The sequence below is a fragment of the Gavialis gangeticus genome, unplaced genomic scaffold (genome assembly GCF_001723915.1).
Source record: "Gavialis gangeticus isolate Ggan-Ray unplaced genomic scaffold, GavGan_comp1, whole genome shotgun sequence".
NCBI lineage: Eukaryota > Metazoa > Chordata > Crocodylia > Gavialidae > Gavialis > Gavialis gangeticus.
In genome coordinates this window covers 35,784,947-35,798,572 of record NW_017729027.1, presented here as the reverse complement: position 1 = coordinate 35,798,572, position 13,626 = coordinate 35,784,947, and the positions used below count along the sequence as shown (strand labels likewise).

General features: G+C 43.2%; 1 protein-coding gene across 2 annotated transcripts in view; it reads left to right on the top strand.

The window, feature by feature from the left end:
- Positions 1-3,025: 3,025 nt before the first annotated feature.
- FAM83B (family with sequence similarity 83 member B) overlaps positions 3,026-13,626 on the top strand; it is a 113,740-nt gene continuing 103,139 nt past the window's right edge. The window contains exons 1-2 of one of the 2 annotated variants that reach the window (XM_019520561.1): positions 3,026-3,128; positions 10,252-10,755. In XM_019520561.1, coding sequence (XP_019376106.1) covers positions 10,312-10,755 — 444 coding nt within the window. In that variant the 5' untranslated portion in view covers positions 3,026-3,128; positions 10,252-10,311. Of the gene's footprint in view, positions 3,129-3,183; positions 3,228-10,251; positions 10,756-13,626 lie in introns of those variants that run through there. The other variant, XM_019520560.1, reaches the window with a different exon arrangement.

Sequence of the window (13,626 nt, the reverse complement as noted above, 5' to 3'; positions counted from 1 at the left end):
GTTTCCGCAGCGTGACAGAGGCCAGCAGAGTATAGGTTTAAAATTCATTGAGCTATGGGAAGAATGCAATGTAAGCTAGCATTCACACAGGAATACAATGGAAGGCTGCAATTGAATACCGTCAATGCTACTTCACCTAGGAACTGTGGCCTTCCCTGACTTGAGAGTTCAAAGCAAAGGCATTGGTTTGGGATTTGTTTTTTCCATGAGTGAACCTTCCTGCTCCTTATAGCTTCATACAAAAAGAGAGTTGGAAGAGAGGTCATCTAGTCCAACTTTGTTCTCAAAGCAGGACCAGCCCCAACTATATCTATCATCCCAGCCAAGGCTTTGTCTACCCGGGCCTTAAAAACTTCTAAGGATGGAAGTCCACAACCTCTCTGCATAGCTTGCTCCAGTGCTGTACTACTCTCCTGTAAGAAAGTTTTTCCTCATATTTGGGGGCACAGGGAAATTTAAACTTTCTTTCTGTGACGCACTACCCAAGTCATAGACTATCAGAGTCTAATATTTAATAGTACACATATGTGTGTGTGTATATGTCAGATAAATATATAACTACATCTATTGTAGCAAACCCCTGTAGTATCACACACAATCACTACATACATTACACTATAGACAAATATACAAATATACAGATATAACCAGGGTTGTTGGGTGTAGTCCTGTTAGTCTAAGAACACAGGCAGGCAAGGTTCTTTGAATAGATGTGATATCTTTTATTAGACCAATTAAAAATAGATGGAAAAAAGTTCTTTGCAAGCTTTCAGGGACAAACACCCTTCCTCAGGGATTGGGAGAAATGCATGGGTATTTGTCCCCGAAAGCTTGCGAAGAACTTTTCCCCGACTATTTAGGTGGTCTAATAAAAGATATCACATCTACCCAAAGAACCTTGCTTGCCTATGGTCTTAAACTAACAGGGCTACAACCAACAACCCTGATTATATCTGTATATTTGTCTATAGTGTAATGTATGCAGTGATTGTGTGTGATACTGCAGGGGTTTGCTGCAATAGATATAGACATATATTTATCTGACACATACATACATACATAGATATATATAGATATATAGATATCTATATATATACACACACACACACACATACACACACATATGTATAATATTAAACATTAGACTCTGATAGTCTATGACTTGGGTAGTGCTTCACAGAAAGAAGTTCATACAGAAGTTCAAATTTCCCAAAGTTCAAATATGAGCAAAAACTTTCTTACAGGAGAGTAATAAAGCACTGGAACAAGCTATGCAGAGAGGTTGTGGAATTTCCATCCTTAGAGGTTTTTAAGAGCCAGGTAGGCAAAGCCTCAGCTGGGATTATAGATATAATTGGGGCTAGTCCTGCTTTGAGCAAGAAGCTGGACTAGATGTCCTCCCTTCCAACTCTCATTTTGTATGATGCTAAAACGAGCAGGAAGGTTCACTCATGGAAAAAAACAAATCCCAAACCAATGCCTTTGCTTTGAACTCTCTAGTCAGGGAAGTCCACGGTTCCTAGGTGAAGTAGCCTTGAAGGTATTCAGTTGCAGCCTTCCATTGTATTCCTGTGTGAATGCTAGCTTACATTAAATTCTTCCTATAGCTTAATCGATTTTAAACCTATACTTTGCTGGCCCCTGTGATCCTGCAGAAACAATGCTGTCTAAGGATTCACTGCTGAGACATGGAGGAAGTCCATAAAGGAAGTCCTGAGTGGCTCAGAAGGCACAGGAACAATCAGTGATAATGAAGGAGCCACAAAAACAAGCACACGCCTAAGTGAATTGTGGCAAACATTTCAGGTCGAAAGAAAAACAATCTGGAGTGCATTGGTTAACATTGGGCATGTCTACACATGCAACTGATGCTCCTGAATTTTCTGTCTACATGTGCTCCCCCATTGGGAGCAAACTGAGCCCTTCCTCTGGCACTGGGATAAGTGCATGGGTGTTTGTTTGTCTCTGAAAGTTTGCAAAGAACTTTTTTCCCAACTATTTAGCTGGTCTAATAAAAGATATCACATCTACCTAAAGAACCTTGCCTGCCTAGATATAATCAACACATTTCAGAATTCAAAAGATGGGCGTGAGGCATTTCAGGGTGCAGACAGCAAGGTGGGCAGGGCTCAATTAACCCTTTAGTGGGCCCAAGGCAAACAAATTCATGGGCCCGTACTTAATACTGTATATATTTATATTACTTTTTCCACTCAAGAGTTAGAATATGTAAAATAAGCACAACTGGGCCCCTTCTTCACTTAGGGGCCTAGGCATGTGCCTAGTTTGCAGTAATGCAGGTTTTTGGCCTTGTTCTTAAAGTCTACACTTCGGGAATGTGAAAAACTTCGCTCTTCTATCTATCTATCTATCTATCTATCTATCTATCTATCTAGAAAAGAACTAAGTTTTTCACATTCCTGCATGAATAACGTGTGCCTTCGGAGGCTGGGTGACCACCCCGCAGGTGGCAGCGGTGGTTTCAGTGGTGGCTGGGGGTGGCGAGCGCTGGTGGTCAGCGGCGGGGTTGGGGAGTGGCAAGTGGTGACCACCTGCAGGTGCCGTTGACAGCGGTGGCCACTTGCAAGGGGTTTATCGCCAATCTCTGAGGGCGCACGTGCACCCGCATGCACCCCTTATGTGTTGCCAATGCATTCCCGAAACATAGACTTGAAGACCAACACCAAAAATCACGAGAGTTGGCAATGCTGCAAACTAGGCACGTGCCTAGGGGCCGTAGGTGAGGTGGCGACAGTGAGTTGGCCTATGCATTCTTCTGGCCCTGGAGGTTGGGGGGCTACTTCTCTTCAGGGGAACAGGAGCCATGTGCCAGGCAGCCTGCTGCTCCGTGCCAGGCAGAAGCCAGGCGGGTCCAGGACTGCCAGGGTGTCACCGCCGCTTCTTATCAACCTGACCCCGAGACGCACGAGCCCTGTGCGAGCAGCCCTGGACTTTGCTCGGCGCAGAGCCGGCCGCGCCGCGTCTTGCCGAGTTCAACCGAGTCCTCGTCCCGCTGCCCCGCGCCGCGCCGACATGCTCCAACTGGTTTCCACACCCAGGGCACTCCCGAGCGCAACGGGAAATACCTGCCACGGGTTGTGTCTCAGCTTGAGTCCCAGCCGCCCGGGGTGAGCGCCGGCTCGGGCTGGGGAGGGGGAGAAACTGGTGGTGGTGGGGGGAAAACCAAAAGCTTCAGAGGCGATTTGCAACCGCGGGGAACCAGCACCGTAAGTGAGGGCTTTTCTTGCCCGCTGCGCTGCCCGCCCTCTGCCCTGGTCCGCTGCCGCGCGCCGGCCGGGGAGCGAGGCTGCGGGAGGCGCGGGCGGGAGCGGGCCGCGGGTGAGGGCGGCACGGAGGGCCGGGGCCGGGGTCCCCCCCACGCCACATGGCACAGAGAAGCGGCTCGTGCCCTCTCCCGCCCCCACAGCCGAGGAGCAGGCTGCCCCACTCTTCCCTCCCAGCAGAGGCTTCCCCCGCAGCCCCCGCGTGGCAGCCGCTATCACCGTGTGGCCAGAGGTCTGGACTCGGGCAGCACTTGGCGTTTCTTCCCCCTGTTCCCCGCTCCTCAAAGTGTCCTGGCTTACAAAGTTTCTCTTCACCCCTTCTCTGGCTTGGCTACAGCTCTTGGACCCTGGGGTGTGAGAGAGTTGCCCTGGGCAGGGGAGGGCAAGCCGGTGACGGCTCCAGGCCCCACAGTTTAGGTGGCCCAGATTTTGGGGATGGGGAGAGGTGCAGTTTTTGCAAAGAAGTGGCTGCATTTGCGTTTTAACACTCACCTATTTATCTGATTCCCCCAAAGAATAGCAAAAAGAGTCACGGTACAACTGGTGAGGTAATATTTGCCTGAGCACATACCTGGAAGGGGCTCCAAATGACTCTTGCTAGGGTGGCCCATCATAGAGGACAGTCTGGTTGTCCTCTGTCCTCTATTGACATGAAACCAGATGCCTTTATGTTCTCTATTATTCTCTTGAAGAGAAAAATAGAGGGCATAAAGGTGTCGGGTTTCGTATCAATAGAGGACAGAGCAGCAGAAAACCAGAATGTCCTCTATGATGGCCATCTGATCTCACCCAGGGTCCCAACAACCCTAAGGCCACCACTGCCCTGGGCCACAAGCAGGGTTTGAATGATGGGGGAACTCGAGGGTGGGGGCTGAGCCCCCCAGTAACAGACAAAAGCTCCCCTATAAGATTTGAAAATCATAACCTGGATGGCAGGGCTGGACATGGGCACGGGCAAACTAGGCAGCCACCCAGGGCCCAGACACAAAGGGGGCCCCAAAATGGTAATTTAAAAATTATTACCATTGTTATCTCTGGTGAAGGGGAGCCCGATACTAAAAGTTCACCCCAGGGCCACCAGGAATCTAGGTACGGTGCTGCTGGGGGGTGTCTCCAATAGTATTAGGGCATCGTGATGGGCAGCATAGGTTTTTTCAGACCCTCCCCCCACAAGAGTCAAAGTGTAATTCAAACCCTGTGCCGCAGGGATTGGGAAGGCAAGTGTTCCTGTGCTGTTTAGTGCCCCCGGCACCTTTTGATTGTGACTATAGAGCAGAGGGCACATCAAACCCGTTAATTCTGTTCATAACAGGCTGGACAAGGCCCAGGGTTCTCACTGCACAAATCAGAGGTGGATGGCACATTGCTGGAATAGCCCCCACATACCGACATGGGAGAGAGGGGGCAAGCCACAGGTTTGTGCCTGCTGTGTCTCCTTCAGACCTATAATTGGGTAAAAGCAGCTGGGCGTACTGTCCTCTGAAAATGCTGATTTCACCAAAATGGATACATTTGGCAGGAACCTATCTGAAATTTACGTCTTTCTTGGGGAGGGCAGAGAAAGAGAGAGAGATGCTTGCTTGTGCCTAGTTGTTAAGGCTTCACTTTGGATATAAGAGATGATATGCTGGCTGCAGTGGCAGCAGATCAAGGGAAGTGATTATTCCCCTCTGTTCAGGTCTGGTGAGGCCACATCTGGAGTACTGTGTGCAGTTTTGAGCCCCCCACTACAGAAAGGATATAGGCAAACTGGAGAGAGTTCAGCAGAGGGCAACAAAATAGTTAGAGGGCTGGGGAACAGGACGTCTGAGCAGGGGTGGAGGGAACTGGGTTTATTTAGCCTGGAGAAGAGAAGACTGAGGTGGGATTTAATAGCAGCCTTCAACTACCTGAATGGGGGTTTGAAAGAGGATGGGCCTAGACTGTTCTCAGTGGTGGCAGATGGCAGAACAAGGAGCAATCGTCTCAAGGTGCAGCAAGGGAAGTTTAGGTTAGATATCAGGAGGAACTTTCTCACCAGGAAGGTAGGAAAGCACTGGAACAGGTTACCCGGAGAGGTGGTGGAATCTCCATCCTTGGAGGTTTTTAAGATTCAGGTAGACAAAGCCTTTTGTGGGAAGATACAGTTGGAGCTGGTCCTGTTTTGAGGAGGGGGATCGACTACATAACCTCCTGAGCTCCCTTCCAACCCTAATTTTCTATGATTCTATGATTCTGACTTCAAATGACTGTTCCAGGAATCATCCCAATTTAGAACAGGAACATTTTTGAAATCTTGAAATTCTTTGCGGGATAGGAAAATCATTTCCCCCCATCTCTACCTTAGTGTATAGAATCATACAATCATACAAAATTAGAGTATAGTGTATAGAAGTCAGCATGACTGAAGCAGGGGTAGAACTCTTGACTTTTTTCCATTGGGTGTACTTGTAGCTGTCTGTCACTCATCTGTCACCCTTTTGAAAACTAAGATGGTGGGGAAATTCATTCCCACAAAGGCACAATTCTACTTGCCTCGCAAAGTGCAGGTCTTTTCTTGCTATATTCCTTGTATCAGCACTGGAAAGGGCAGGGCACATAGTTAATATAAAGCAAGTGATGAGCAAGTCTGTGCAGGATCCATGCAGAGCTTACCAACTGTTTTAGCCTGAGCACATGCTCTGAAGCACAAATCTTTTCGTCATTCAGTTAGATGTGCATTTCAACTCTGTGGAGGAAAATACTTCTTTGTTCATCATTATATTTAAAATGCCCACGTCTACAAAATGAAGATGTCTGATGCAGTGGACATCAGGATTACTTAAATTAGTAGTTCTCAAACTTTTTAGACTATGGCATCCCTCAGACATGAGGCTCCCCTTTGAAAATGCCAGCTCTTAGTTTTCACTCATTTTTTTGAATATGGAAAAATAATAGAGCAATTTTTCTGTTGCAAAGAACTGAGAAAGACCATAACGGATCAACATGTTTTTAATACTAAAGATTCCTATTTGAAATATTTGGGTTTATCTTGTGAATCATGTTTGCATACCTAACAGTGCTAACATTGCTTTACTTGGTACCCCATGGTACCCTTGAAAGGATCTCAAAGCAGTCCAGAGTGCCATGGCACCCTAGTTGAAAATCACTGACTTATACAGATACAGTGAAGATGTTGGAGTTAAAAAGTAGTTGACATCAAATTTCTAGCAGCTGGTCAACCATATAAATACATACATGTGGTCTGCAAATTTACAGTCACGACAGCACCTGCAATAAGCAATAGATGGGTGTAAGTAGATTACTGAAACCTCAAACCATCAGCCTGATTCTGCTGGACCTTACTTATATTAGTAATAAAGCTGCTGACATGAGAAAATATTAATCTGGAGAGTATATGTTTCAAGAATCAAGGCTGCTGTACAAAAATCAATATACATGACGGGGAGAGATTTGAAAAAGGGCGTTTAAAATTAAAAATAAAAGACAACTGTCAAAAATTTAGTAAACTGTGTCTCTTAATTGTATCTCTATCATGAGTGATAGTAAAAAAAAACCCCTCAGAAAGACAGCTAAAATATACCTGTATTTTATTGTGAAATGTAAACTACAAGACACAACAGGTCTACCTAAATCTCCTCATTCTCTCTCTCCCTTACCTTCCAATAATTATAAAAGTTCCATTAGGATATTGTTTCAACACAGTAATTATTATTTTCCAGGAAAGAAAATAAGGGTTTCAAGGTAGTTAGACCTTGTACCGTATTTATTTGATACTATTACTTCAATATGAGATTTTTTTTGACTAAATTCATGTACCATACCATAGAGTCATGTTCTTAATTCAGCACTATAATTTTCCATAGGTCTGACCTGTCTTGCAGTCTATCTTTTTCCTGATAATAAATAGGAAATCTTGGTTCTCAAATAAATATATACTGTTCCTGATATCTTTTGCAAGCAGAATTTGTTTTCTGTGGAAAGTAATTACTCTCGTGTAGGACATAATTCACTAAAGCAGAAGTTTGTAGCTCTCTCTGGATAAAAAATTGTATCATATTCACATCCTTCTTTCATGTCTGAGTACAGATTATTTCATTTGACCTGGGTGCCACATTAAATGTATTCGTTTTCTTCAATAAAAACAGTAAGCACAAGTCAATTTACTATGACTTCATTTCAAATTTTAAAACAGGGAAATATATCATCCTGAGGTTCTCTTAACTTCAATGCAGTATTACAAATCAATACCAAATGAAGATATAGCCCATTAATGCTTAAGTAAAAAAAAAAGAAAACCAAACCTTCAATGAAACCCTCAGAACAGGGGCTTTATATACTGCATATCAATCACCATGCCTGGAGTACTCGGAATAAATTGAATAGCAATGGATGCTAACAAAAACAATTGAAGACAGAATATCATGACAAATATTAGAGCTGTAGAGAAAATATATTAGCAGAAATATAAATGCTTGTCTTATTGATGGGTATTACAGAGTTAATAATTGTCACAATAGCTATGTAATATAAAATGGATTTCTTTTCCCACGTATCTTTGCAGACTCAGGCACAAATCATGTTGCAGCTCATGAAATCAGTGGCAAAATTCCCATTCCCAGCAGCACTATGCCACAGTATAATCAGATCTGGAAATACTAGAGATAGACTAATTTCAGTGGAAACTGGATTGGGTCATTAATATCATACAAGAAGTAGATTTCTTGTAGAAGAGTTTTATAGGTGTTCAGCTTAATATCCATTCATTGCCTCATCAGTACATTGCCCAAATACTGAGTCCGGTGTGTATGATTACTGTTTTCTCAGTAATTTTTAACTCTTAAGTCTCAAATAATTTTGAAACAAACTGTTCCAGTTAATTCATTTATGAGGCATTGTTTTCAGTATTTCAATATTACAATTTCATTCCATGTTTCATTTTGTCCTTTTTAATTACTGTACTCTTTTATGTACCACAGAATTGAGTCTCCACCCTTTGCACCCTGTGTAGTCATCTGCACACATGTAATGTGTATGTAAATGCTACTGTGCATCTTTCATAACATTTTGTACTTGCTTCATATGTCAATGAATCGACCCTCTAACAGATCCAAATTATCGCTCTAGAAAGCCATCAAGACCCCTTAGTTTGCTTCTGCGTTATAGCAGCAGACAGAAATGTTCCTTCCCCCAGGCGCAGAAGCAATCTTTTTTCCTGCTGGGTCAGAGATATGATTCAGATTTAATCCCTCATGTGAAAGGTTGATGGCAATATCAAGTTAGCCATTTTCCATTTTTTTTGTTAAACCTCAGATTTTGCAAACTCTTCATCAGTGTTCTTGGCTGAATTTTTGCCCTTATCTTATTCTTAGCTATTCAGTAATCTTTTTCTCCATCATAAGACTTTGGTTGTAGGATCAGAAAATCCACAGATACAAATATCCAGAATTGATAGTATATTTGAACATTGAATTGGATTTTGGAATTGAGTGGAATTCAATTCACTTTTCACAGACCTCTGTAGAGGGTTTTTTTAACCTTTTTTTCCCACCAGGCTTAGCTCAAATGTTAAATGAAAGCAATTTCTATTTCATTTAATATTGGTTAGGATATCACCAGTATGGATTCCAGACCAAAATGCACATTTCACAAGTTGTAAAAACATCTTTGAAATATCTGCATATAAAGAGAAAATATATTTACACATTATGTAATTGTATTCAACATGCCTAAATAATTTACTATTGCAAAATTGGCTTCAAATGATGGTTTTCATATTAATGTTCTATTGGTGCTTGTGTACATGTATCCTAATTTGCTCATCATACACTGAGGGAAGAACGGGGCCTTTCCTTAATTATCGTTTATTGGATCAATTATATAGCTGGGAGAGATGCGTCTGTTCCCCTCAGGATAACTTTCTCTGAATTTCATTATGAGGTGAGCTCCCATGTCATTGTCATTGGCAATAGGAAGTTTTTTCCATGTAGCTTCTCTCTGTTATGCTTGGCAAATTCTTTGTCATTCTCATGGAATTTCCAGGTTTTTACTTACCTCCATACAATGCAGTGCGTGAATGTGGTTAGACTTTAGGTTTCATGCAAATTGTGAAATTATGAAAATTCAGTGGCTCTTCATGTAAGTAAATGAAGGATAATGTGATCCTTTATTCCTGCACATCTTTGCGTTTTTGAGTAACCCTAGCATTCCTTTTAAATTTAATTGAAATAAAAAAGGGAAAAATCTCTTTTCTTCTTTTTCGTCTTCTTCTTCTTGGTCACATGGTAAGATAAAAACAGGAACTCCACTGAGTGAGCTGGGTGGAAACTAGCGATCAAATTGCTGATTCAGAGCCTGATACAAGATGTGGGAGGAGAAACTTCTCTAGAGTTCCTCATAACTCATCTACGTGAGGCAGGCCAATCATGGTTATAAGCAACACAAGGATTAGCTCATCATGGGAAAAAGAGTAGATAAGGCAACGACTGTGGTTTCAGAGAAGCCAAAGAGGAGGTATGTGTGTGAGGGAGGAATGAAAAACAGTGTAAAGAAATGGGAGACAGGCGAGGGTTGTGAAACATTTTTCTTGACTGTTCTAGCAATGTTCCAATTACCACAGATGAAGTTTTGAAACATAAAAAATGAATGCCAACTGAATATATTATCTTTTCATAGAGTATGGTTTGGTTTATGGAACTGGGAAATCTGGGACAGTGTCAACTGTACTACAGATTTCACGTATGAACATAACCAAATCACTTAGATATTTTCTCCTTCAGTAAAAAGGGACAAAAATAAATACTTAACTTGGGTCTGAGAAAATTACTTCAAGACAATTTTCAAAGGATCTTGAAACTCCTAGGTGGCATAGAGAGTTTTAATATAATATCATTAGAATCATACATCGTTAAATTTATTTTTATATTTCTTGGGATTGCAAATTAGCAAAAAATACTCTGACTGTTTTCATTTTTTTATATCTTTTTAGATACATTTCATCAGTACATGAATGGAAGTTTAAAAGGTTTGTTGCTAAATATCTGTGAAAATGGAAACCTCATCTCTGCTTTCATCCCTACATGAAGACTGCAGATCAGAGAACTACATTGAACCTCATTACAAGGAATGGTACCGAGTAGCCATCGATGCTTTAATTGAAGGAGGTTTAGAAGCCTACAAAGAATTTCTTTCCAAGGAGAGATGTACAGAGTTCCTCGCAGATGAGGAAATTAATTATATTTTGAACACTGTTCAGAAACTTCCTCCAAACACTGTTTATTCCTCTGACAATTCAGTTGATGATGCTTCTTCTTCGGGAACTTATTGGCCTATTGAATCAGATGTAGAAGCTCCAAACCTTGATTTGGGTTGGCCCTTTCTCATGCCTGGTATTTCTGGTGGCACAAACATTGATCTGCTTTTTCACCCACCACGAGTACAGCCTTTCACAATAAAGGAAACCATTAGGAAGATGATAAGAGAAGCAAGAAAGGTAAATAATTTATATTTAAAGACTATAGCAATAAATACTTTGGTTGATATGTTAAATAATCTTTTTGTTCATAATATCAGTAGAAAAAAAATCTCTGGCTGCAAGAAAAGTTTATCATGGAAACGTAAGGTTGGAAGGGTCACCTTGCATCATTATTTCCAGTTGCTTGTTATTACAGGCCACATATCCTGTAATTCCACTTATAAAAGGACCAAAAGAAGATGGAATTCTTGTAATGGGACCCCTGTGTGATGCTGATACATGCTTGCAAAATCCATAGCTTATTGGTGGATCCTTGCTTTGACCTCAGCATACATTCCTTCTATGACTTTATAAAAACAAATTGGCCTGATTCTCAGTTAGTGTATTTCAGTCTAGCTCCAAGATCATCCCACTTTCTCCCCTACCTCCCCCTCCCCCCATAATTATAGGATCATTCATGCATAGGATTTGTCTGTTGGCCTGTTTTTATAAGCAAGCAACAATGTCATGTGCATTAGAGTCCTTTATTTCAGGTGCTCAAGAAGTAAGACTTCTTTATTATTTTCATACCAACCTTGAAACAGAGCGGAAAAGCATAAAAGAGAGGTAAATATAAACAGGATTATGTTAATGTGAATTTAGGAAACAGAAATGATAAAAGCTGGTATCCTGCCTCCAGAAATAGGTAATACATGAGACATCAAAGAAGGTTGAATGGTGTTCTGCAAACTGCCTGATTTAGTTTACAGTGGGAAAAAATCCTTCCTGATCTATAGACAAGATCCATCAAGTAGTTGCATGTAAAACAAAAGAGGGAAAAAAACCTACTGATTATTAAAGGATGTTGTTGGCACCAGAACAAATGCTTACATCTGGCTGGAAGTTAAAAAAAAGTTTCTATCTCAGACCAATGAGCTTCTAGAACAGCCTTCCCATGAGTGTAGCAGGGACAAAAACCTGAGTAATTTTAATATAGAGATTGATCAATGTACAGCAAGGGACTGCACTTGATGAACCAGGAGGTTCTTTCCATTCTGATGGTTCTATGATGGTTTTGTGTATTGTAGTAAAGTTATACAGAAGTACCTGCACAATATAAATTGCTTACAGTTTAATTAGAGTCTTTAAAATGAAAGCAGAAACATAAAAATGCTTATGTGTTTATGGTGTGATGTATGAGCCTATCAAATGTTTCTTTAATGGGTAACTTAAGAAAAATGCCCACATAAAAGGCATAACTTTAAGGTTCTTTGTTTATATTAATTATGTGGCATGTGCTTCATGCACAGGAGGGCACCCAGTCTGAGCTGGAGTCCAGTTGTGCCTAACAGGCAGGCTAAGTACAGATAGTCAAAAAGTCAGAGGCTGAATTGATTCAGTCTTTGCAAGGTAGTGTAAATTGCATAGATTGAACCAATAAATGCAGCCACATTCTGGTTCAGGCCAGAAGATGGGGGGTGCTAGAGCAGGCCTTCCAGCCATTGCCATAGCCAGGCTCCAGTCTGGGGCCAGCATGTTGAGGCCAGGGTGAGAGGGGCTTTAAACCCCCCTCTCTGGCCCTCATGGGCCAGGCTTATCCCCAACTCGTGGCCCAGGCCAGCATGCTGAAAAGGGAGGAGGTTTAAATCCCATCCCTGGCCCACAATGTACCCGAAATGGGATCTGCCTGCTTGCCTGACAGGCTTTTCCCCCATCCTCAAGCAGCGAATGTGGGGATTGTGGCCATACGTCGGCCCTGGGCTCATGCGCTGAGGTGGGAGAGAAGGGGGATAAACCCCTCCCAGTCCACATGGGACCCCAGCCAGGGTTTGATGGGGGTAGCCTCTGCCAGGCTTTTACCCCACCAGTTTGAGCAGAGATTGGGGTGTCTGGCCAGACTGTGGCCTGAGGCCAGTACTCTAAGATGGGGGAGGGGGGTTTAAACCCCCTCCTACGCCCTCACAGGACCCCAGCCCCTGTCTGCCCAGGGTGGCAGCCTCTGGCAGACTTCTGTCCCCTGCTGCCCACCTAGTGGGAGGCAGCCCCTACTAGGGTTGTGCTCCCTCCTCGAGCAGGGCGGTGTGGGCATACTCTGGCCAGGAGCTTGCAGGCTGAGGTGGGGAGGGACGGGGTTTAAACCCTCTCCCTTACTGCAGAGGATCACAGCCTGGGTTTGTCTCAGGGGAGAGGGCGAGCAGTCCCTGCCAGGCCCCTGCCCCCACCCCCACCTCTAGCAGACAGCGGGGGGCATAGCCACACCCTCAAGACAGAGGCTTACAGACTGATCAGGGAGGAAGGGGGTTTAGGTTTTTTCCCTCCCCTCCCTACTCGCACTAGTGGAGGAGGGGCATGGCCACACCTTGGGCCGGGGCTCTCATGCTCAGGTGTGGAGGGAGTGGGTTTTAAAACATGCCAGCCCCAGGCCAGGACATGGCCACAACGCCTGCTCTCCATTTGAGTGAGAGAACAAACCATGGCAAGAGCTGCCCTCTCCCCTCCTTGAGCAGGGAGTTGGGTGGGGGGGCAGAAGAGTTGCAGGGGCTGCTCCCACCCAGGACAAATCCTGGCTGGGGTACATGATAACTTGCTATATGTTTGAAAGAGGACCTCCAGTTTCAAGAAAGGAAAGAGTTAGGAAGATTTGTCCATCATGGCATATTTTTTTCTGAATTAGTCCAAATTTTCCTCGGTGTTTTCTGCTGCACATATTTTAAATAAATGCTGTTAAAAGCAATGATCATTTATTTTGCCAGCACACTCTATGAATTGCTTCCCCCATCAGATGTTTTGTGCTGTATACATATTCACCTTAGGGAGACCATTGACAGAACAGTTTGCCATTCTACCAGGTCTGGTCTATCATAGAATCATAGAATTATAGAACAGGTTACCCAGAGAGATTGTGGAATC